At 44.1% G+C, this 24951-nt stretch overlaps 1 protein-coding gene across 3 annotated transcripts; it reads right to left on the bottom strand.

Moving 5' to 3' along the window:
- Positions 1-46: 46 nt before the first annotated feature.
- LOC124305112 (blood vessel epicardial substance-like) lies at positions 47-24297 on the bottom strand. Of its 3 annotated transcripts, none has more exons than XM_046764187.1 (7): positions 23554-24297; positions 22494-23028; positions 3986-4300; positions 3203-3600; positions 2598-3019; positions 2152-2444; positions 47-1081 (listed from the first exon to the last, which is right to left on the bottom strand). In XM_046764187.1, the coding sequence occupies exons 3-7, from the start codon at positions 4286-4288 to the stop codon at positions 1058-1060; spliced, it is 1440 nt and encodes a 479-aa protein (XP_046620143.1). In that variant the 5' UTR covers positions 4289-4300; positions 22494-23028; positions 23554-24297; the 3' UTR covers positions 47-1057. The 3 variants fall into 3 exon arrangements, with proteins under 3 accessions (XP_046620143.1, XP_046620134.1, XP_046620152.1); XM_046764178.1 differs by having other exon boundaries at positions 23585-24297; XM_046764196.1 differs by having other exon boundaries at positions 2152-2417; positions 22494-24297.
- Positions 24298-24951: the final 654 nt, after the last annotated feature.

Raw genomic sequence — 24951 nt, 5'->3', positions numbered from 1 at the left:
AATGTAAACGTATAATACTTGACATATTTATATGTATGTACAGAGTTTTGTTCAATAATTTTTCTTTCGATAGTTTGATTTTATTTTGCGTATTTAATTGAAAACAATTTCATTCAACTTGATCTCATTTCAATATAACTGGTTCGCCAAATGACGAATAATTTTTTTACACGGTACGTCGGTTTAAATTCGAGTAAATAAATAAAATCTTATCTGCGCTTGCAATAGTTGCCAAATTTTTATACTCACGTTCGAGTTTTCGCGTCGATTAAAACATAATGTCAATGTTTTGACATAACAACGGCATATGTGATTGTTTCATTGTTTCTATTTTTTTGTTTTATTTATCACTTAACGGAACAATTTTACTCGTTCGTAATACACTGTATCCTTTTCATCTGAACTTTGGTAGACAGGTTCCTTATCTTACGAAATATTGCAACGAAGTCTGCACATAAGTATATTTAAGCCGCGATATCGTATATCAGTAATAATTACGATGTTCTCAGCGCTTGAACATCGACACTTGTGTTAGGCTTCGGTTCTTTCACAGCTATAGAATTTTTAAAACCCGGATTAAATCCGAGCATAAATAATATCATATATCCACAACGGATCGCTCGCTGATTAATCAACAACAATCGATTAAATTGTTTCCTTACCTCGAACTGCAATTTTAGAACGTCGTTTTAACACCGCGCACTAACGAAAATTATTACTTTATTTTTTTATTTTTCATTTTGTATGTAATATGAGTATGTCTATATGTATAACTTTTTTTTTGATTATGTTTCACGACGATGATAATCGCGGGTCTTCATCATTTTAGGCCTCTCCGCACGCTGCACGACAGCCGTAGGCATAATCTTTCCCTCTTCCTGGCTGCGCGGTTCTTCGGTCGGATAATTAATCAACTAATTAAGGTTTGCCCGAGGTTCCCGGACACTGTTTGACGAGTTCATCATCGCGCGCTGCGTCGACGGGGTTACGCGTTTCGCTGTGGCGACATCGGGAGGAGCGGAACACTCGCAGGACCTTCCCCGTCGTCCAGCGACCGTCATACGGGCGTTTCGAAGGTGACCTGAAATCAAAAGGGGAAGAATAAAGAGCGACAAATCAACTCACCGTACATATTACACTTTGAACCAGGTTACAGTGAATTTATGCGGCTACTGCTGGAATCGGAGACGCGGCTTAATCAGCCAAGGCTGAAAATACGCTAATGAGCTGCGGAGCACAGGGGGATGTTCTTTATTCGCACCGACTTTCCGACAAACTCGCTTCGTAGAGAAACGACCATGTATTCACCCGCATAGAAACGTATTGCTTTTCAATTTTCCCCCCATTTTGAACTTTGCATAATCGCGTCTGCGATTGTCTTATTTAAAATTGATAGAGTCCACAACCTAAGTCGGATTTCCCGTGGCCGAAATACGAAAATAACTGTTGAAACTAATTTTATGTGCCTCTTTGAACGCGGTAGCCTATTTTTTCAAATTATTGTTCAAATTATAAAAAGGAAAGTCGTTAGGCGGAGCAAAAATTATCCGCAAATTAACATTCCAGGGAATATTTTTAATTACACTTTTCTCTTTATTTCTTCTACTTTCCATTCCTTTTTTTTCTGCTACCTGGCGGGAAAAGGCTTTATAGCCCACTCACGAAGAGGAGGGAAGTAACAACACCACTCGACCTAAGACCACTTGGGGAGGCCTAGCCGGGCCAGCCGGGGAAGTAGACACCGTTTCGCGCACTCCGAAGAGCCGAGGAGTTGTGCTTTTACATCTGGTCGGCAATATTTTCCAGGATCATCAACGCTGCGGCGTAAGTATCACCAAGCTTCGATACATATTCGAAGAGGGTTGAGAAATTATTCGACATGAATAATGCTGTCGGCGGAATATCGTTCAAGTAGTTTCGCCGAAAATAAGTTTCTTGCTTCAAGTTTGAACGAGGGATGATCCGTCATGAGGCGAAAGTGCGCAGATTACTGGCGCGGGGTGGAGGAGGTGATAGTTGATGGGATATAGAACTCGGCCAATGTGAAAAAGTTTTCCACTCCATATCCATATATGTATGTATATATATATACATATAAACTTCTGTAACTTGACATATGTATATGTGCGTACATGTAAGTCTCAAGTTTACCTCTCGAGCTCCTTTTTTCGACCGTTTCCTCTCCAACTTCGGCGTTTGGGGAAGTAAGCTATAGTCGCCGCTGGTTCCTCCGCTGCGCTGCTTCGTCAACGGTGGATGAGACACCGTAGGAATTCGGGGCGGTGGTGAAAACTGGGTTCCTTGAGGCAGCAGAGAGTAGGCAACGTTCGGCGCTTGGATGAACGGCGAGGTCGGTGGGAAATGATTCGCTACCACCGGTGCCCAGTATTGATGAGAGTGACGGGCCGGGGAACTTCCTGCGGGAAGACAAGCACCCCCATCGACTGTTCACAGTAGGACACAATCAATCGTTTGTGCCGAAACAAGTTTTGATTCAAGGTTCGCAACCGTGCGCCAAATTTAAAGTCACATCTGGTGGGATGGTCGACAGTAAGATCAACTAGAGACATTTTGGAGATAAGAAAGTAGGTACTCACTATCGCTCCGCGGATTGCTGTGCCTTCGCTGGGTTTTCCACGTGGAAGAACGAACCCGACCGGCGGTCTCGGTGTTCACAGCGTCAACGCTAAGACTCCTGGCAACTCCTCTGTAAGGGTTGTTCGAGGCGTGTTCGCTGGCAGCCGCTACGCCAGCCAACTGCTCGTTAAGAGCGTACAACTTCGAGGTGATGTCCTTGCCTATCAGGTTGTTCAGCACAACCTTGAGCAGTGGCCTGTGTCTGAGAACTCGCACAAGCTTTATCCGAGTCCAGCATATATACGTACTGGACTCTTCCGCCCGTACTGTAACCTGGAACAAGTCGTCAAAGTTCTGGTGCGCCGCCTCCCATTCCGGAGAATCAACGAATTGGTAAGCTCTGACGTAGTGGAGATGGGTACTGTCGCAGGTCACAGTTAATCTGAAACGGGATTTCGGACGTTTTTCAGAAACATCAATGCACGATGCTGCAAAATCGTCACGTTGACTTCAAAAGGGGGAAAAAAGGAATCGTACGAGAATTTCATTAAAAACTGACGGGTGTCTGGGATAGCGGTCGTACACCGGAAATGTATTCGTTTGAGAAGCGTAAGCCTTTACTCACTTTCCACGCAACAGTATCGACAAGCGTTCGTCGGCCGGCGTGACACCTTCGGTCGCGTAGGTTTGTCCTGGATCAAGTTTCAATATCCTCGCCTCTTTGGCCAGCTCCTGGAAATGCTTTTTACTGACCCTGTACGGTTTGAACAGCTTTAGATACAATTCGGCAAGTTCCGGGCTGAGCGCGGGTGGCAGAAAACGACAAGCAAGAATTAGGGAGTGGATCCCGTTGAGGAGTCCGAGAGCGAGACACCAGAGCATTGCGTCAAGGGCGCAGATTGTGATTCCAGCCCAAAGAGCGGCCAGCATAAAGCCGGCGGTGAGGAAGGTGCGTAAGGCCAACACCGAGGCCTTGAACGACCTCGGAACAAGGAAGGCTGCCGCGAAGAAGATGTTGGCCGCCTGCGAATAAGAGGGGGGAAAAAAAAACACAAGTACTTAGACGAGGCCTGGATTTCCTACTTCAACGTATCGTTCTATGATTTTCCAGACGTAAAGCGCAGGTGGGCCAGTTACATTTGACCGATTTGACAACGATCAAATTTACATTATTCAATCTGATTGATCGTGAAAATCTTCCGTACAGTCTGTGTACTGAATTAATTTAAACATCCGCACCGTTAGGGTTACATCCATAGCAATTACAGATCCCCCATTGCAGGACTTCTGCGTTAGACATTTCTATCTATGGTCGTTTGACTAGTGCCGAATGCAGGAGCGGAGTTATTGAGCGTGTTGAGGAGAAGAACCGAGGCAACGGTGGAATTCGAGAAGATATTACATTTACCTGGAACAATTTGTGCTGGGCGGCTTCCCACTCGTCGCAGTATCCCCCGGTTGAGATGACGGTCTCGTTCAGCCTCTCCGTGAGGTTGCTGGACGCCGTGGTGTTCCAAGCGTCGACCCAGAGCTCCGTGTAGTTGAGATCTACCATGGAGTAGCCACCCAGGTCACCGAGACCAGTGTAGTTGAAAGTGTAGCTCTCCGTCGAGGAGGAGGTCGTCGATGAGGAGGCGGAGAACGGCGTCATTGACGTGTTAGCGTCGGTCGTGTTCGCCATTTTTCGTCGTGGGCGCGTGGTACGGGCCATCACCTCCTTCGCCTTGAAAATCAAAGAAATCCCGGCATTGTATTAATACTCTCATATTAAAAACGCCACACAGACAGGTCCAAGAAGCTCGCGCAACGCCTCGGGTCTGCGGCTACCATGAACATGGTGAATAGCCGAACGGTCAAAGATGGTCCTCTCAGAGAGCGGCTGTTGCCGGACCATTACTTCGCCTCACCTTAGCACAAACAGTCCGGACTATGTCGGGCATGGTGGAGAAAAGTGTGCCGGGCTGTTCGAGCGTGCGTTTAGTTGGGGGTGGATTCGACAGCGAGGGAGGGCAAAGGAACGAGACTCGGTATGCGGCGGTGGATATAGCGCGGAATACGAGGGTCTGTGTAACCTGAGCACACACGATACATCCACCGTTTGTGCTCACGTAGCAGCAGCGGCAGTACACAGTTCACGAGCTCGTTTTACTCGCGTGGCTTCCGGTGCATGAAAGCCGGTGACCCAGCGGCTGAAACGGCGCTTGGATGATATTCAAATGTTTTTGTTTTTTTTGATCGGGTACCACAGTTTGCTCTCGAGTATATACCAGCTACTGGGATGAAAGCGGTCTGAGGAGCTGCAGGGTGAGATATGCGAGGGCATGAGCTTCTGACTTGATCGTAAATTTGTGTCGACCAGACATGCGAATGTGTAGGAGTACAGGACCAGTGAAGCTAGGTCGGTTTGATAGCTGGTGCACGGTGTGTACGTGTAATGTAATGCTGCGCTACCATCGATGGAGCCGAGACGTGTTACAGTCGCATAAAATGGGATGTACGTCTCGATTCGGATGGTTGAAGAGACTCTGTGTTTCCCTCGGGTTCGCTTCAAACCTCCATCGCGTTACTTTCGTTCATTGGCGTTTCTGCAGGAGACAGTGGCTCTCGAGCTGGTTTTGGTACCAGCCGAACGTACGTTTGCGTATGATAATTAATTCGCGGTACGAATCCTAATTCCAAGGACATCGCGTATGTATATTCATGCGCGTGATACTTATTTCGGGTTATAATTAGGATGACTTGCCACCCGACCTCGCACCGAGCTCTAACAATTATCGTCGAGCGTTGCAGAAATTAATTCGTGAAGAGTGACGCTGTCGCGACAAACACCCCAAACCTCCGTTTCCACGACCCCCTGCACCTCCACGCAGAGCGACATAATTCGCGCGAAACTTGGCAGCGAATCAGGAAGTTACTCGTACAGTGACGGTGCGGAGATTTTTCTCTCGATGGTATCCGCTCCCTGCAAGCACCGGTTTGAAAACCTATTTTTCGTCCGGCATTGCCAGAGTCCCGTGATTCGGAAACCGGGTAACTACCACCGCGTTACCAGGATTATCAGCTCGCCGTGAGATAAGATCGGCAGTTGCGCTCGGCGGGCGATTCCGATGACGTGTCTGATTCCCGAACCAGGTTGTTCGAGGAACTGGCTTCCGGCGGTTGAAGATTTGTTGCAAGCACTCAACGCGATCCTATTTACCGACGACCTCCGTCGCCCTCTGCGTATCGTCGATCTGCAGTTCTATACCTGACCCGACTTGAACGAACCTTGAAGATACATCCAACGAGATGTTCTCCTCGAAAGCCTCGAAAGCTTAATCGATTTCGTAATTAAATAGACTTTTTCTCCCTAGTTCGGGACATCGGTGCGAAGCTTTTCACCGGCCCGAAAAAGATCAGATATTTTTTACGGTGACACGCGAAATACCGTGCCAAGAGACGCGAACTATTTGAGCATACATGTATAGTCAGAAACGCGGCGATCAGGGACTCAACATCGGCCGCTAACTACTGTGGAATTAATTTTCCAAAATGTATCTTATCACGCCAACGTAACGCGGGATACTCGGTCAACACGTGAAACACAAATTAAGATCTCTAATCTGTGGCGGTTATTTGCATCGAGAAGCTCTTATGCTTCGATTAAACGATCGCTACATTACGGGGAGGTGTTGATTGATCATTGCTACATATAATGCGTAGCTGGGTTCCGGTTTATAATACTATAGCAAATCACGACGGAAAGTTACCTCGTTTTCAAACGATAAAAAAATAAGTGCGGTTATTGGCATTTCATAGATTAAAGCTGCGATGAGGAACCATCCGCCTCTCTTTGGATGGATGTTTGCGTCTCTCCGATAATTAGTTTCGCTCTTCGTTTCTACAGGCTTTGTTACTCGGTAAACCTTTTTCTCTGATCGTTCGAGCGCTGGCAAGGGTTGTAGACCAAAGATTGGCAGGAGTTTGTAAATGTCAGCGAAATGTTAATGGAGCGATGAACCTCCGGAAACACGGTTCATCACGCCAGCGGCCACAATGGCGATTCTCCCCGTCTATGGTAATTACTACGAAATTCACACCGCGTCACACGTTGTCTGATGGTAGGTATATTACGTTATCGATCCCTAAAGGGTGAATTAAAATTACGGAACGAACGAATTATCATCGGCTATGCATAGTCGATTCATCACAGATTCATATCCTCCGATACTTTCGCGGAATTCCTATACTTTATACATCGAAATGCAATTGACTAGGGGGAAGCTAGAGAGACAGAGAGAGATGGCAAAACCCTGCAGTTCATCCATTATTTTTTATCCAAACACTGCACCAGTTTGCAATGGGAACTACGATATGTTTGCTCGAAGCAAACTGTCCAGCTGAAGCTTTCATCTGGAAATGAAGATTAATTAATTCCGAGAATTTCTTCGCTCAGCGTTTCTGACAGCGTTTCAAGTATTATCGAATATCTCGCACCTCTGCTCCGCCCCAAATTTATACCCTTCGGAATCTGAATTTCGTGCGACAAGTTCAGCTTAACGTAACTTAATTTGCCGGCAATTAATCAGAAATTTAGAGCAAAACACACTGCAGCGACGGATGGCGAAGAAAAGGCGGAACGGCCCTTTGCACTTTTCCACAACGTGCAGAAGGGGGGAAAGGGGAGACATTTGGCTACCGACCAGCGCTGGACTGTCAACGGGCTTGCCAACACGACGCACGTAAATTATAGTTACGTCACAGGAAAAGCGCCGAATCCAGTTTTACTTTGCCAAAAGATTAAGTTATGCTTTCGGCATCTCCTCAACCCGGGATTGTGGCGGGGCGTTCGTGCATCGCAGACGCCCAAAACAGCGGGTGTCCTGTACGACCCAGACGAAAGAGACGAGGAAACATATTTTTCCGGCAGATGGAGAAAATCTTATCCTACTCAAGCGAAGAGCGTTTACGAAACTCCGTGATTAAAAACAAGATATTTATAGTAGTAAGTGAATAGATATGATGAAAATTTGCCGTAAATTTGTAGCTTATGATCAGATATTTAGTCGGACAGTTGAAAATTGTCTGAGAAGACTGAAAAGTGAACGGATTGCTTGTTGGAACGTTTCTCGTATTAATTATTTTACAACAAATTAACGCGTAGATTCGAGGTGTTTAATGTCGCGTGCTGAATATCGGAGCCCATTCATCATCTGGTTAAATATAAACATGAATAAACACCTCGTGCAAACGTGACGCAAATCATATCACCTAATCAGCAACTAGATATCGAGGAAGCGCTGTAGAAGCTGCTATGTGTGCATGAAGGTGGTGGCCTTCAGATGCGCGCAAAACTGGGGTGCATACGACGAAGTAGAAGTAGAAGTAATGGGGAAGAAAATGAAACGTAAGAGTAAAACCATGCTGGTTGTGCTACTATTTTCAGACTGAAGTAAAAGAAAAACAACTTCTTTGTGCTGGGCGGGCACACAGCATCGGGCACACAGCGTACGATGAAACATATAATAACGAGAACATTAATTATGTTGCGTGCAGACGGTATTTGCGCCGAACATGTGGGTACGTCTGTAGGTTTGCAATTATCGTTTTTCTTGCTCTGATATCTCTTTTTCTCGCTTGAAATCTGGCATTTTTCAATTGTAGTTACATCGAGTTCTGATTGTAGGATTGTAAGTGCCGTCTGGACACACTCCCAGCAGTCCGAACTGCACACTCCGTCTCCGTCTGTGAAACGCGAGAACCCGACGATGAGCTTGATGATCGTCCTGATTACCGAAATTCTTCTCAGTTCAATTAGGAAGTGTTGCGCGGATCAAATCACCGGCAATTTCATAAAATACTGGGAGGATTCTTTCCACGAGCTTAATCGAAACGCCCGCCGCGTGCTTTACTCGGCGCGTGATGTCTGCAAAGATGGTATCTGAACTCTCACGGTATTTTGGCATATTTTTAGAATACGATTTTTCTCTTTTTCTGCCTGAATAATGTTAGTCAATTAAAGTTTTTAAAACTTGAAGCTGACTGACCCGAATTCGATATCCCCGCAGCTGATCGAAGATCTGTTTGATCTCTTTGCCCTCGCTTCCCGCGTATCGGGCCGAGATCCCGAGTGCCGCGATGCTTAATATTGGATAATCCAATCAGACCTGTAACTTTCTTCACTTAATCACAATTGAATTTTTTCTCCAACGTTGGATTACAAGCTTCAAAGTTTAATCCCACTTCCCTTAATTCGGACAATCATGATGCGCCGGTTATCCGGTTAGAGGACCGAAATAACTCTGGCGTTACCGCAAAGGTCATAGATTTCATGATAGAATCCAATTACTCGGGGGTGCAGCGGTGTTTCAATCATAGAAATGGCGAGCTGCAAATAATTGCATCTCAGGATCCATAAATAAAATTTATTCCAGCTACCATCCGCCTTCCATCATTTCCCGTTACGATAGGATTCCCGTGATTGAAGCTATACCTCCCAATCCTGACACGAAACAAAACTAGGTCTAGCTCAACTGCGAGAATCTAGAGCAGTAGGGTAAGCCGCCATGGATCCGCTTTAAACTCGGGTAAGACTTCACGGGGAAATATCCACAAATAAAAGTTTCCATGTATGATACCTATATCCAGCAAAAGTTTGCCGTATGAGAGTTGAAAAAAAAATATATCTCGGCCAGGCTAACTCGGTGGATGAAAGTTGGTAAACGTTCGCTTGATATGATAAAGGACTGTGTCGTAACGAATTATCGCCGGCATGCACCATATATGCATGTGTTACATCGGAAATTAATTTCACTTGCGTGTGACACTCGGAAGCTGCGATGGCGGAAACCTTCCGTTCCAACACGGACACTTGGCGGTTGCGTATGATTTGTGAACCGTATGGCTATCAGTTCCTGGCTGGTGGAAACCAACCTCTGCCCCGAATGGGCATATTACACGCCGTCCCGAATACGGCAAAGTTATCAGCCACCGCCGGTTGAACTTTGTCGAAATAAAAAACTTGAATACGTTAACTGATGGCGTAATTATACTAATTATTGCCGCTACTTGAACGAGCAGTTTTCACCCCTTTTTCCACACGCTTTATAATATTGTTGTAGTTGTGGTTTCACTACTTGTTCCTTACACTTTTAACTCTGCTTGGTGTTAATGCTCAGTACGATGGTTCAAATGGTCTTTGATGTAGAAATCATTCGAATCGATATGTTGAGTCGAGTGACACGTAGTTGCCAGGCTGAAAGTCTAATGGCTTCGTGTAATTTTGAGCGAAGGTTTGAAACGTGAAACTTGGAGCTAAAAATATTTACTCAAGATAGATTTCGGCCGACTACATTCGTGTGTAACCTCCGGATAAGGATTACATTTGGGAAAAACCATGAATCGTGTAGATCGAAGAACAGCGTCAGTGTACAGCGAGGCATGAAATAACGACAGAAGTTATATGGATTTCATACATAAGTAGGTACCCTAAATTACCGAGTAACATGATCGATGGAATCATCGCTCGCTAATCAATGGCCACCAGTTATATCGGAGCATGACACTAAATTAACTCGGAACGATTATCCGAAGGTAACCAATTTTCCCATAAAATTGAACACGTACCTATCAGATTCTGGTCGCTTCTATGGATCGTTTACAATGAACTGAAATTACAAATTTCTCAACCGAGGCCCAGAGCCCACCCATTTCTTAACGGCGTGTGTGTCCCATCGAGATATGAAATCTTCCCACGCGTCTAGTAACGGACGCTCTCCCAAGTAATTCGAGAAGATCTCTTATTATTAACTGCTGCTCCGTGCACCGCGAGATATTACCCGATATAACGCTTGGTGTATACAAAATCAGAAATCGTATTAATTTTCTCCACATAAAGAAATTTAACGAAAGTAATGACAATTGATAGAAATTAATTGTGAACAATATGTAAGTCTCAAATTTGTGCCTACAATAAAAAACGCGGCAATAACTTTCGAGCTTCCGCAGTTAACGGTTTAAATCACAACATACTGCATTCTTCAAGATTTCAGTAAGTACACACAGCTTTTGGATTTCCGTGCTAATATTAGATAACATCAAAACTAATATGTTAAGTAAATTTCCTCCGATTAGCAGACCTGCAATTTTGCGGATGAAACGTGACCCTATGATAAGGGTTGAGCTAAAAACTTCTACATAACGAGCTATTAGTCGTGAGACGTGGCTCCCCCATATAATTGTTAAACTCGTGAATGCGTATTACCGAATAGTTATGTGACTGACGCAATTTAATTATTACACCACAATGCCCTGCCTGGGATGATTATCGGCGTTTCAAGGGTGGCCAGAGAAATTATTTCTACACATTCTCCCGCACTGCACGCCTGTATAGTCGAGGTTACGATAATATCCATGCATCGATACGGGTCCCGTTGGATGCTAATTAATCCTCGGCTCCTTCGTGACCTCCTACAATCCATGCCCAGTGAAATACGTTGCCTGTACACAAATTTCCCCAGCTGCAGGTCTCGGTTAGCCGGCAGTGTATAAAGAGCCGATGGTTATACCGACTGCCTCGCTGGGTCAGGGTGAAACAGGTGACGTCACACAGGGCGTGGTGCCCGCCGCGGTGTTACGGTTCGGCCTGGCAGAGGTTGAAACAGTTCGGGAAACGCTTCACCCTCTCCGGCGAGCCTTGGACCACTAGCTTACTTCCGTGGGAGAGCCAAAACGGATGAAATTGTACATGCATACTAATAATCCGCGTATGACGCAGTGTACAGTTAATGGATTTGCTGCCGCAGTATGAGTCCGAGGATTAGGATTAGGATGATTAGTCTCATACTGTACGGAATATAGCACTGTAATAGTTGTAGTTTAAGTGAGTATTGTGTTAGAAACAAGCGGAATAATTGTCGCACGGTCATGACAAATCCATCGACTGATCTAACGTGAGTGAATTTTTATTACAGCTAATACCCTTTTTTCGTGAATTTTCAGATCGTTTCGAACCGGCACTCGCGACTAATCACTCGATGAATGAGCGCCCCTCGCTGGGCAATGAAATGCAAATTTCGCCCCAATAAGACCGGACGGTTTTTCAACGAAATTAGCTACAACCCGTTCGCTCCTCTCCGTACCGTTCGGCTAATCCTTTCGTCAATGTAGGCTGCCGGATTATAGCCGAGCAAATTCCGTGCCATCCGGTGGCCTGCTTGCTGCGAATTCTATGCGGCATCAGGGGCTGGTTCGGAGCGGATTCTGACGACCACTTCTCTGCAGTCCATGCTAATCGTCCTGAAATCCTTTTCGGTCGCAGTTTGTAAGGTTCGGCGTCCGAGTGCATCGGCATTCAAGCTGCGCGATGTAGGGTCACGGTTTCTAAAATTTCATGCACGAGCTTGCAAGGAGTGAAGTAATCCATCCGGAAATAACCCGGATAATTTTCAGTTATCGTGATATTGTTCGGAAAAATTGAACGGAAAAATCGAACAGCCGAGAATCTGATAACGCTTTACATTATTGTTATATAATACGGTATATTTGAACGGATATCGACGAACGTGTGTTAAGAGAATTCATTTCGTGTATTTCCGAATGGACACTTTGCTCCAGTCTTTTTCGTGTTCGATCGTCCTTTTTCTCCTATTTTCCGTTCAGATACGTGACACATTTGCACTTCCGGATTGTTCCCACACTGACAAAATTTTCATTTGTTACAGTAACTAGAAAAATTGAGTAAAACAGATATCGTTGAAAAAATTGTGTGAATATTGTTGGAATTACGAAAAGCGAGGTACGCCTAACCATATTACGCTATTGTCGATCGTTTTTTGGTGATTGCAACGCAAAATCAGTTTCTGAGGTTTACTCTACTTTTTTAGTTCAACAAGGCTTTAACGTCATTTTGTTGTTGCACAAGCATTAAATTTTTGCAACAGTTGCAAGAAAACATAGTAACAGTGATCGTAATGAGAAAAAATAGTAACGGATACTAGACTTTCTGATAACAGCTACAAAACTAATCATCATTTCGTACCTAGAACTGTATTTTTCGATTGTGGTAAAAAATAAAAATAGTTAAGGGCTGAGCGATAACCGGAACTAAAAATTTCTCTCAGTGCATTCTCATCCATGCCCTCAACGTTTCTGTATAATTGTCCCGATGAGGGAAGCGGGTTTCAACGAATGTCCGGACACTCTGCATCAACCCGTGTCTAGTTTCCCAGGGGAAACGATGGCGGCTAACCAAGTTTCGAATCACTAACCCGGAACAAGTTCCGTGTAGCCTTCACGGGAATCTAATAGAGCTGCAATTAAGCGCGGCTGAGCTACCAGCCTCGGAGATCGAGGCTAGATTTTCCGACTTCCGGGCACCTCGACGCCCGTCCAGATAACGAATGGGAACGAAGATTCCGGGCATCATGGGGTGCGGGAGGTAATCGGCGATTGTTCGCCCGGCGATGCCGCCCCTCGTGCTTAGGGGAAATATAAACAAGTACGGCACCCCGCCCGAGCACCGAGTAACGAGTAACGCGAATAGCTTCTAAGAGGTGTCAGGCAGTGCTCGGAGCTGCAAGAACTAAGGCTGCACACCGTCGGGCATGCGAAATCGATATCCTTCGCCTTGTATCCACAACTCGATAATCCCCATCGACAAAACCTCGCTGACTGGTTCTTCATCTTTTCTCAATGGCTAACGAGCACTCCGGCTGGTACATGGTACCTCTCGCGATCCCTCAAGTAAGCCCCTTTTATCCAATACAGAAAGTACTTTTCAATGTTGTCAATTTCCTTTCAGAGTAGGAAATTTTTTTTCCATATTATGCATACTTGTCGATTGAAAAAAAAACGTTTTTATTTTCTCACTTTCATCAACAAATCAACAATGACTCAAGTTCTTCGCGAGCAATGGACGAGTGGAATCGTGTTGAAATTTGCTGCCTGGTCGATTTCACTCTAACCTTATTAATTGAATCATTATTTTACAAACAACTGTACAATCACGAAACTTGACGAATTGGATTTATGAATGATTGGGCCTCGGTGTGGAAAGGCAATTTTCGCAATTTTCGCCACGCGGAAGTCGTGTGGCAAAAGACAGCTGGAATCACGTTAAGCGTGCGAGTGATCATCAAATGCAGAACAGCTGGACATAATTTATACGAATAACTACTCATTAAATTATACATGCAGGAGTTGGAATAGTCCGTGTGTATAACGGGGGACTTCTTCACAGCATTTTTATCCGTAATATAGAGCGAAATTCTACCACTACAGCTTACTCTCGGTATAACAGATGTATATAGCCGTGACGCGAAGCATTTTCCAAGGGGATTAATTACCAGTACATGTAATTAGGTTGTCGGTCATTAGGTTAGAGCAATTTACGACAGTTCCTATGCAAAGTGAGTGATATAGAACAATTAGAGCTCATCGTGCCCGGCAAACACGTTTCAGGTGACACAGTGGCTTTAATCTGGCAAGCTAACTCCGTCGCTTTGAATATGAAAATTTCTACCTCATATCACGGAGAACCTACTTTCCGCAGATATTTATTTCATAAGGTTACGTTCACACGGAAAGTAAGTTTTTTAACAGAGATGAAGTTATTTCTGTTCGTCAGAAAATGGACTACTTGTTCAATTACCAGGAATTTTGAAAGATGTGCTTTTGTATTACCGTTTAAAACTGAGTAGAGTCGAGGCAGAAATTAAAATTAAGTCCTAAAGGTGAAGCGAGTACAAACGGGCGCGCACGACTCAGGAAATTGCATTTCCCTTTTACACGTTGGAAGCTCGAGGGGAAATTTTTTCACTTTTTATTTCCTACAGAGTACGACTGTGCGCTGCGGTTGGAAGTTCCGTCTCCCTCGAACTGTTATTGAAAAATTATTCCGGATCGCATATATTTCGCATTCAAAGTCGTCTTGTAAGCTCCAATATATATATATATATATATATATATATATGTATAACAGACTCGCGTTGCTCTCCGAGAGAGACTGGAACTATAATGTTTTAGCGAAGGAACGTTATGTGGCCATTACGCGTACATCAATATTGCCTGAAAGATAAAGAGGCTTTACTCTGCCTCGTAGAAAGTTATGAAAATACATGTCTCGCCCCTCCTCCACAAGGGTGAGAATTTTTCTTTGCATTCTTTTCTCGTTTCTCTTCTCGCCAGTTTCAAAGTTCTCGGAACACCCTCGAGAGTTGGGTGTGAAATGGGAAAGAAAGTAAGAAAGAATAAAAAAAATAAATAAATAAAAAAATTGACAAACTACAGAAACACCCGGAACACTTCGGGAGTCGTGGCAAGCTTTGAAAAAGCTGATACTTTATACAATCTAAAATAAAAATATACGCGTATCATACTGTAACATCTTGTGCACCCTATCACGGCTGATACCGTTACCGATCTTTATTCTTTATCAACCCTTTAATCATTCGTCTCATCTTATACGGTTACTCAACCAACACTGATTACTAGAAAAACAATTAGTCTCGAGACTTTAACCAGAGAAAATTCACTCGACCAAAATATATATCGGTTTTGCACCCGATTTATAATATTTACTATGTGATTTATTGGCTTAAGGTTTACTCAATGCGCACGGATAACGTCTGCGACTGCTTTTCGTACGCGTACACGCCGAACGTAAATGTTTACTTTCGTTTCTTTTTTTTTTCACTGCTCTGTGTTTCTCCCGGCGCGTTTTATCGCACGGCGGAAATTCCTTTGCGCTCCGACGCGGGGTTGCGGGACGTTTCAAGCCACAAGTGTCCGTCGAGTAGTGGTGGTAGACCAGCGTCGGCGGGTGGCGTCGTCGGAGAGCATTAGTCGTCAAGCATAAGCCGGCTGCTGTCGAGGATCCAAAACGCGCATCGTGCCGCAAATGCAACGTGACATTTGCGGTGGATCGCCTTATAATGTGATTCCAACTTTGGTTTCCTGCTAAGCATAAAGTTCGATTGAACCCGGAAGTGCGGCGTCTGCAGCTGTCACGTGTCCAAGCTTTTCAGGAAGTCTCTTTTTACATCAATCGGCAGAACTCGTTATTTTGCACCGATCGAAAACGATCGTTGCTGGTGAAAAAATTCCCATTTATCACGCGCGTACCGCGAGAGAAACGGTGCCGGATACATGCTCTTGACTAATACGTCCTTTTGACAAATCCTCATGAAGAAAAGATTTATAACGCGATAAAAATTCCCGCGGACATTTGCGTACCAGTGGATATACGACGGGGGGTATATAATATTGGGCATTCTTCGAGTTCCGTTCATACCCTGCGATGGAAGCTCGAGTGCCTCTTTAAAATTTACAGCCACGAACCAAATTAGTCGAAACTCCTGCCACGAATAAAATTTATACTTATACATCGTGAGCAGTACGAGCACACAGACTTCGAAATTTTCTTTGTACTGTATTTCATTCGTTGGCCAATTCATTTCGGTCCCTCTTTCGCCATTCCCTGCCTGTATTTCGGATTAGCATTAAGCTGCATCGTCTCACCAGATGCGGTGGTGATGTAAAGACGACTATTGCCAAACACGCGATGGAACAAATGATATACAACAAAGACAAAACAACCCCCAATTTTTTCAATTTCCTTCGAGTCCCACTCAGCAAAACACGCTTATGTCGTGTTTTCGCATACGCTTTGCATCGATTACAACATTTCTTTATGATTCTTTCGTCACTCCCCTTATTGTTTATAATTGTAAAGTTTCACGAGTGGTTGAAAAGCGTAGAGAACGCAATTAGGAATTCGCTCGATAATCGGATGAAGCTGCTAATTGCTGCCAGATTACAAGAAGTTTCGCACACTCGTCGCGTAGGTTCTCGTCAGTGTATTAGGAACCTGAGAGAGACAAGACACTTAAATTTCTGTTTATCCCCAGAAGTCCAGGGAATAGGTGAATCGATCTATATTTTATAACATCATTTGCGGGATAGTTTGATTCGTTAAAAGAGTGTATCCTGAACATAATTCCAGATTTGCGGGGTTCCCCGAGTGTCAGTGGCGCCACAATCGCGAATAACGCGTTTTATTCGATATCTCGAAAACGGTTGATTTTACACAAAAAACTATAGTGACCTTTTTTGTTCGAAACTTTCTTTTCAAGCATCAATATTTTCCGAGTTAATTCGTTCGAAATGCACAAACTTCCCAATTTTCGTGGTTTTTTCGGCTTTACCTCCCTAACCGTTCGATTTTATTGAATCTCAGCTTTTATCAAACTTATAGATTATTCAATTATCTAAACCTTTTGTACAACAAATTTTTTCTACCAACAACACTTTTGTAGTTATTACATAGTTTTTCGATGGAACTCCGCGGTATCGTCGAAGAAAAATACTATAGATGAATCTCATCCATCCACCTCATCTGATTGATTTCAAATTATAATTAACTTAATTCTTGTTAGTGAATTTGTTATAAAATGCATATCTTTCGTTTCTGAGCGACCTATTGCCTGGACCAGCGTGTCTATGGTTGAAAACAAACTTCGAACAGGGAGGAAGAGAGGGTGAAATAAAATATGCTCCCGACGCGCCGAGTCTGCAACAAATTGTTTTGCAACTGCTGGTACAGATACCAAGCCGGGATGCCGGATCCGCGCTACGAAGCATCTTGAAACTTTATATTGTTAAAGCGACACACTTATTTTCTTCCACTCTCCTAATGTTTCTTGGTAGCCGCGTTTCTCTCCGGTACAGAAACTGCGATATAATAAACAGACGGAAAGCGGGCGAGCTCGAATCCTTTCACCATTAGAAATTTCGAGATCAGCCGTCTACCGTTATACACTCCTTAACCATTTTCATTTTTTGCTATGAAGTTCTGGGTGTATAATGAAATCGGATTTTTTAGCTGTGAGCAGAAAATCTATCATGTGTTAATATAACTTTTGATTATGGCCACTCGTTTTATACATTCTTGTAACTATTGCGATAATTTCATATCAGTGAAAGAGTCAAGGACTTATTTAACTGGAGAAATGTAACGAAGTAAACCAAAAAGTTTAATATTACCACGGTTTCTTGAAATTTTCACAACATTCAAAAAATTATTGCAGCGATACCTACTTTACTAAGATTCTCTGATAACTACAGCAAGACAAGTGAAATTTTTCGCATTACCGGTGAACACATGCGGTAAAACCGGGATGTAATTATTAGGCCAATTCTATGGAGCCAAGAATATCCATTCGACCTTCAGCCCGTAATGCCTGGAGGTACAATAAGCAAACACGATTTAATCAAATCTGGTCTGGCTGAAGACAGTCTCGAGTTCCACGCATTGTTTGTTCTTCAAGAAGCAGATATCAGTGCTCTACCCGACGGCGAATCGCAACGTGTACTCCACGATGAACCGACGGCGATGTAGCGATGGTTAATTAACGGTGATCAGCCTACACACGCCCACGGCGCCTTCACCAGCTTCCGTGCTAGCCATGGAAGTTGGACGCTCGAATCGATCCGTCTATAGAAACGATCATGCTCGACGAAGCCAGTCCGTCCCGGACGGAGAATGTCTACATCCCGCGGCTTCAAGACGAGTATGCGAGACTAAAAAATATCGAAAGAAACAATCGCCGATTCTCACCGATGTGATGGTTTGTGATAAAGGAGAAGCTGATTTGACTTTCAAGTACACGTGTTTTATGAAAAATTGATTCGGTGCCTCTTTGTGTCCCAAAAACAACACGTCATCGGTTATCCGGAAAATTTTTGGATCAGATGTCACTTTGGAACGAAAGATTATCCGATCTGTTGGATTCAGATATCCGAATGGGGTAGATGTACACGTTTTGGTTATCTGATGTAAGTTACCAGTTTTGGCCACATTCATTACGTGCAATCCGAATCAAGTTATTGTCACAAATATTACGAAGGTACTTTAATCTACGTGAAAAATGATTTTAAACGATAAATTCTATATCAAGTATTAACAAGTACTCTTCAAAAATTGCCTAATGTCCGATTTTTTGTGATAAAAGTACAGTAATTCAAGAGATTCAAAGATAAATGAACAATTGGTCAATCGTTATTCAGAACTGGATCAGGACATCATCAGGCGTTTATCAGGGCAGGTTGAGGCACTACCTGATTAGACTAGGGCTACGATTGTTCAGATTTATTGGTTTTTGAATTAACGTTACGAATATTTTAATCTTATATAGATGCAAAGCGACGGTTACTAGAAATGAGTATACGAGAGATATCTATAAAAATATCAAATTGCGAAACGTTATTTCGTACCATTTTGTAAGTAGATGTCCAACTTTTTTACAAGTCATCTGATACTTTTATGTTGCGAACGCCAAGGACTTCCATGACGCCTGGTGGCTGCTCGCGGTACTCGCAATGTCTCAGGTTTAGTCAGGGTCAGATCAGGCGCGCCTCAGTGAGAGATGCCTGGACGACAATCTGACCAGGGGCACGTCAGGTGTGCTTGATGAGGCTCGTCAAATCTGAGGATAACATCATCCGATTTGACCTAATCGATTCAGTGGTTGTCGAATTACAGGTTGTCACCTGCAGGCCAACCTTCGCGTCGATTACGTGTACCTACACCCCGAGAGCTAGGACCGGTTCCCATGCTCCTACTGATCGAATAAAAATCCCTACCCTTCAGGCTGCTCTATCGCCCCTCGTGTTTTAATGGTGAAATCCGAGAGGCGAACCTATCATAGGCAGCCAGGTGAGCGGCGGACTCGAGGCTGCAGCTTGGGCGAGACTCACACCTGGCGACGAAATTCGAGACGTGCGATAAGCGCGCAAGACTTTCGAAGGGTGTATGAGTTAAGGGTAGGTTTGGTTCGCCACGGGGTTGCGTCCCGCTCGAGGCTGCGGCGGGACGCGCGGGCGCGATGCCGTCGGTCTATCGACCCTCGACGTAGCTGGAATCGTGCGGTCTGCTCTGCCCGTCTGCACCTCCTCCACCCTCCGGGGTGCGTGCGTGGCTGCGTGGCTGCGTGGGCGCGTGTTCCTTTTTCGGCGCGTCTAGGATTAGGTCTGGAGGTACCCTGCGACCTCAGACATCCATGCTTCCCCCCGGATCAAGAGGTGCACGAGGATCTCTTCGATTCTCCTTCTGATCCAACGCATTAGTAGGGTTGTAGAGAACTTGCAACTGCGTCAGCCTTCGACGCGTTCAAGAAGAGGATCACCCTCTTCTAGGTCCGTCGGACCTACGGTTCGAAGAATCAATAGACAGTGAGGCCAATTGACGCGAGTGATTAACACTTTGACTCCCTGAAACGTAAGAAGTCAGTCCGGGTTGACGGGGCGCTACGCAGTGTGAGGTGAACAAACTAAATGCGCAAACACAACCTGGTTCCTCAAAGAATCGGCAGTCTCGCCGTATTCTCTCAGTTTCTTTGTTCCAAACAAAGTTAGGTATCGAGTTTCTTCGGACTCTTTGAATTGGAATTCCTTGCCGTCTTGTGTATTCTGATTTGCTCGAGACACTCTTTCCACATGAAAAACTGGATTACGCATTTCGTTTACGGTGTGGTCAGGTTAGCAGATTCATTGTGAAAATAGCGTTTCCTGTTTGACGTGATTCAATATCGTCGACGTCGTTCGTAGTCGCAACGTTGCAGGCGAGGACAGTTTGATCTCAAAAGGCACCGCGTCGTGGACTCTTGTTGATTTTTCACCGATACTTGATCACTGTCAAGTCGAATTAAAAAATTCCATTCACAATTGAGGAGATGAAAACGAATATCATAGAGAAATTCACGTCGAGCACAAAAAGACTGCAAATCGAATTTGGGCATTACTTTGGTCTTTAGTTTGTTTGTAAAAATTCGCGGAACGTTCACGTGAATCCGAAGTAGAATTTCTTGATTTTCACTACCAAAATAAAGCCGTGATTTAGAACACGGAATCGTCTGCACCGTGGCTATAAATTCCATGCTTTTTGGTTTACGAGTCCGGCTGGATGGTCGAGTTACGATATAGGTGATGCCTGCTGCCCGCCCGATCTGCAGCTTTCCATCGTAAATTTTAAAAAGCTCGGAGTACGTTGAAGAAACGAATGATGAAAAGTGAATTCCTGCGTAGCCGTTTAAAATTTTATGCCCTCTGCATACCCTAGAGTGCGTAGGTATGATGGATCAGGGAACTCGAGAAGACCGCACACGACCAAAGTAACGCAATTTGGAATCGTGGATTCAACCTGCAGGGGCTACGTCGCGAGTAAGAACTTGTGAGACGTATTACGTGCATCTGATTCGATTAATGTAGCCCAATTATTGCAAGATAGAGCTGGTGAGACTGGATTGAAACGAAAAGAAAGGAATTCTCGCCTTGGACGGGTTTTACAGTTAACCTCGAGAGTTCCGTGAAGTTGGAGGGTCGTTCTGAATTCCAGTCTCGTTCGCGGCGCAATCAGCTAGCGTGACTTTGCATCATGCTAAACATAATTCGTAGGGTTAAAATTCAGATCTGGTAAATTGACTGGAGTGGTCCCTGCAAGGGCGGAAGCACCGGTACGCATACCATTTAGCTTGCGATCGCAAATAACCGAATTCCTCGATTATACTTGAGTTAAAACGGGGCTTGCTTACTATTGGCAAAACGAACTCGCGCGACGAGATTAAAAGATATCAGGCAATAACTTGAAGCAGCTCCGGCACGCGGTCTCGCTAACACATCCATCCACACACGCACACTCACACATACGTACCTATATCGCGCGTTATTGGACGCCCCTTTGTTTCCCGTTCAAGTGGGAATTCCCCATCAATCTAATTGCATTTCATTGTTGGAATACCCTGTTTTTCCGAATGCCCAAACCTCACTTTCACTTCTCTTTCGTCGTGAACTGGATGGTATATTTATCGGTACATGCTATATTGTAATTCAAGGCATGAGAAGATATCCACAAACAACGAGGAAATACACAATTTTCTAGAGTTTCTCTGATTGTGAGACGAATTCCAAACTCACAATATTTCATCGGAGCAATCGAATATCAGTTACTGCTATACCAAACAACGCTATCGTTAGGTGCCATAGTTCCACTTCATACAGTATTCAAAATAACAAACGGGATGTATAAAATTGCGCCGAATCAGTTGTTCGATTTTCGTTATCCCGTTCGATCGATGTTAGAGACAATTAGATAATACTGATTCGGGAATCGCCTTGTGGCAGAAAAAGTTCTCCAGTAAGTAAGTATGTAGGTAAGAAAGCCAGGTGTCCTAAGTACCGCATATCGGTATTCGAACCGCCGAATGATAGGTACAGTCAATAGTGATCCGATTTGGTAGCGTCGTGATTAAGAGGAACGATAAAGAAAGTTGAACGAAGGGCGGGAGAATGAGAGAGAGAGAGTTAGTCCGGTCAATCGCCGTGAGTTCTTTGTTCGATTTAGTGACAGATATAAGAAAGTTTCTCTTTTCACAGTCGGGAACTGTCTTAACGAGAATTGTGATACAGTTTAATATAAATATAGAGCATTGAATTGTGCGCGTCCACTTGACACGCATAACTGCCGGTGATTATAACGTGGGAAACAATGTCCAATAACCAAGCGGTTACCAGTGAAAAGCAATTATAAACATGCGATTCAAATCAAGTCGACAAAACAAAGTTTAAAACTTGTCCCAGCTATTATATCGTTGTACTCTACCGGTATGTTGAAGTTGATGGCTTGGTTAGCACCAAGGTAACTTTGTGGCATGCAGCAGGTACGCGGAGTGACAGTTACGAATGTAAAATACAAACAGTTAAGCTGGTCGTTACAATAAATTGAGTTACGTCAGACACTGGGATGCGGCTGTAAGAGCCGAGTCTGTTTGCGCGTTAGCCTTCTCTTTACCAGACGTGAACTCATTGTGACGATAAATGTGAGAAGGAGAAGACAAAAGGGTAAATATTGGGGTTGATTATAGATTGTATGAACCGCTGCTTACCTTATGTGTGTGGTTGATTAGCAATATGTTGTTCTTGATGTTAATGCTTTGCACATTTCGTTCCCCGATGTAAACAACGTTAAGATGGTTGAGTGAATCGTGACAAATTTTATCCTCCTTCTGTCGCACTCATTTAAAAAACACACAACGTTGTACACCATTTCAATAAATTTGTTTCACAATGTATTTATATTATTTAGTTTGTTTGCGGTTTTTTACACGTATTTACAAATTTACATTTTACTATTACTTTTGTCAGTGAATCGTGTTGATCGGTAGTTAATATATTTAGTATTCGATTATGTAGGATTTTTAGTATAGTAGATTTTTTCGTTTTATACCAAAGCGTTCTTTTAGCGTAGTAGGATATTTAAAAGACATCGATAAAATTCGTTGATTTTATAAATGTTTCCCTCAATCACTATTATACCGTCCGTTTATCGTTTTTTTATTTATACAAGCATAACGTTTTAAGGTTTTGTCATATGTACACGATCCCTGTAGATTTAAACTTGCGGAGTGAAAAAGCTTTCGTCTGAAAAAATACTCACAGATTTGAAATACGGGTAAAGAAAACCGGACAAACTCACTTTGGCTCTAGGTGCCATCTGAACACTTGACCCTTTTACTCAGCCGATACGAAGTTACAATTATAATTCGAAAAACAGACTGTATCAAATATGGTTTGGCCTAAGAGGCTGCAACGTGACACACCGAAGCAATGACGGGAACAAAGGATTGCAAATCAGCAAAGCGACGGTCCCGGGAATTTCTTCAAAGTGAAATCAAAAAATATAATAACGAAGACTCCTATGCACAGCTAACAGGTTTCACACACTGGTTTCTAGACGGCTGATACTTTTACAACAACAACAATAACAACAATAACAACGACGATAACAACAACAGTGAGAGTATATAAGAGATAACGAACGAGGGTCGAGAAGGTTTATCGCAGTTGAAAAAGAAACTACGAACAGAAACAAGAACGGGGAAAGGGGGAGAATCGAGATTGACGAGAGTTCAAGTGCAGGGAGTTTGCGTTTAAAATCTCACGTACACAATAAAACGTCCGCGAATCGTTCGTTCACCTTGAAAGAAGACTGGAAGAGATGATGCCGGTGAGGATAAAAACGCAGAGGATCGTCGCTGCAGTTCCGATGCGAACGTGTGAACCTCCATGGCGAAAATTTTGGCAGTTTCTGGGAAGATTATTAGTTGTGAGGGGATCAGCTCGGGTCCACCTTGATATGCATGGGTTGCTATAAGTATTAAACGTGTTTTGACGAGGGGCGCTCATGACTTCAACGCTATCCGAATGTCCATCGTCTCATTGTCAACAGAGTCTCGATTTGGAGAATCTCGGGCTTTGCGATCTCTGTTTACATCTGCCGGACGCCATGGTTACTCGAGATTCGTCTCGTCTCGGTTTTGGGTCTTCCGACGGAGTTCTGAAAGTCGATTCGAGGGGCTCGCCACGCGCCTCTCTCACTCTCCTCGTTGAATTCACCCCGAATCACTTCTCCGAGCGAAGACATTTTAAGGCACAGAATCACGATTCCTCATTCATTCATCCTTCCCGACCCTCTCCCTCTTCCTCCTTCTCTCTCTCCCTCTGTTTTTGTTTCCCTCCTGATCTCCTTCGTTGCGTAAAGAGCTTGCGTCGAACTTTCGGGGGATTTTCACCCTTCGGGGCAGGCGGCTTGTGCCACGGGCTGAAGTCTGCGTTGGACTGAGGCTCCTTCGGAGCTAGCGACACGCCCTCCGCGCAGGTGGCAGCACTGCTCGCCCGCCGTTTGCTCCGCACCCTTATTCCATGCTCGCTTCTCCCCGTTTCGCCACCCGGTCGACGTCGAGACGGGGTGCCGCTCTTCCTCGACGTCGTGGACTGCACACAAGATCCTGGCTTTTTAAACTCCCCGAACACGGAGGCGTATCCCCGAAGCTACTTTAAACTTTCCTCCAACTTAGCCTACTCGCAATTCGTATTTACCCAGCCGGGAAAACCGTCGCGGATTAATTCCTGTATTATTCTTATTTTTGTTCTTCAAAATGCAGCTTCGCGCAATTTGGCTTCTCTCCGAATACGGCCGAGGCGCCATTTGTAGTCAGGGTTTTTCTAAGATTCTCATGTATTATTCCTAATTTTACTGTAAGTCTCTACAATTACAAAATTCATGACTAAAATACGATGTTGAGCAAGTTGTGGACAGGAATAATTTTTATACTTGTAACACTTGGTTATTTTAAAATCAGTACTCGCGTACATCAAAAGCACCTCTGTACTATTTGTTTCGCCCTAACCTCAGATAAGACTTAATAAATGTGGCGACAACTGCATAAAACGATAGTCACATCCTTCTAAGATTACCAAAAGTGACACATCTACCCTACGTTTGAAATTCATTGAGGCTTCAATCACAGAAGTTTAATGAAGTCGTTGAGATCCTTGTCAATG

Source organism: Neodiprion virginianus, chromosome 1, assembly GCF_021901495.1.
Source record: "Neodiprion virginianus isolate iyNeoVirg1 chromosome 1, iyNeoVirg1.1, whole genome shotgun sequence".
Classification (NCBI taxonomy): Eukaryota; Metazoa; Arthropoda; class Insecta; order Hymenoptera; family Diprionidae; genus Neodiprion; species Neodiprion virginianus.
This window is presented reverse-complemented; position numbering and strand designations above follow the sequence as displayed.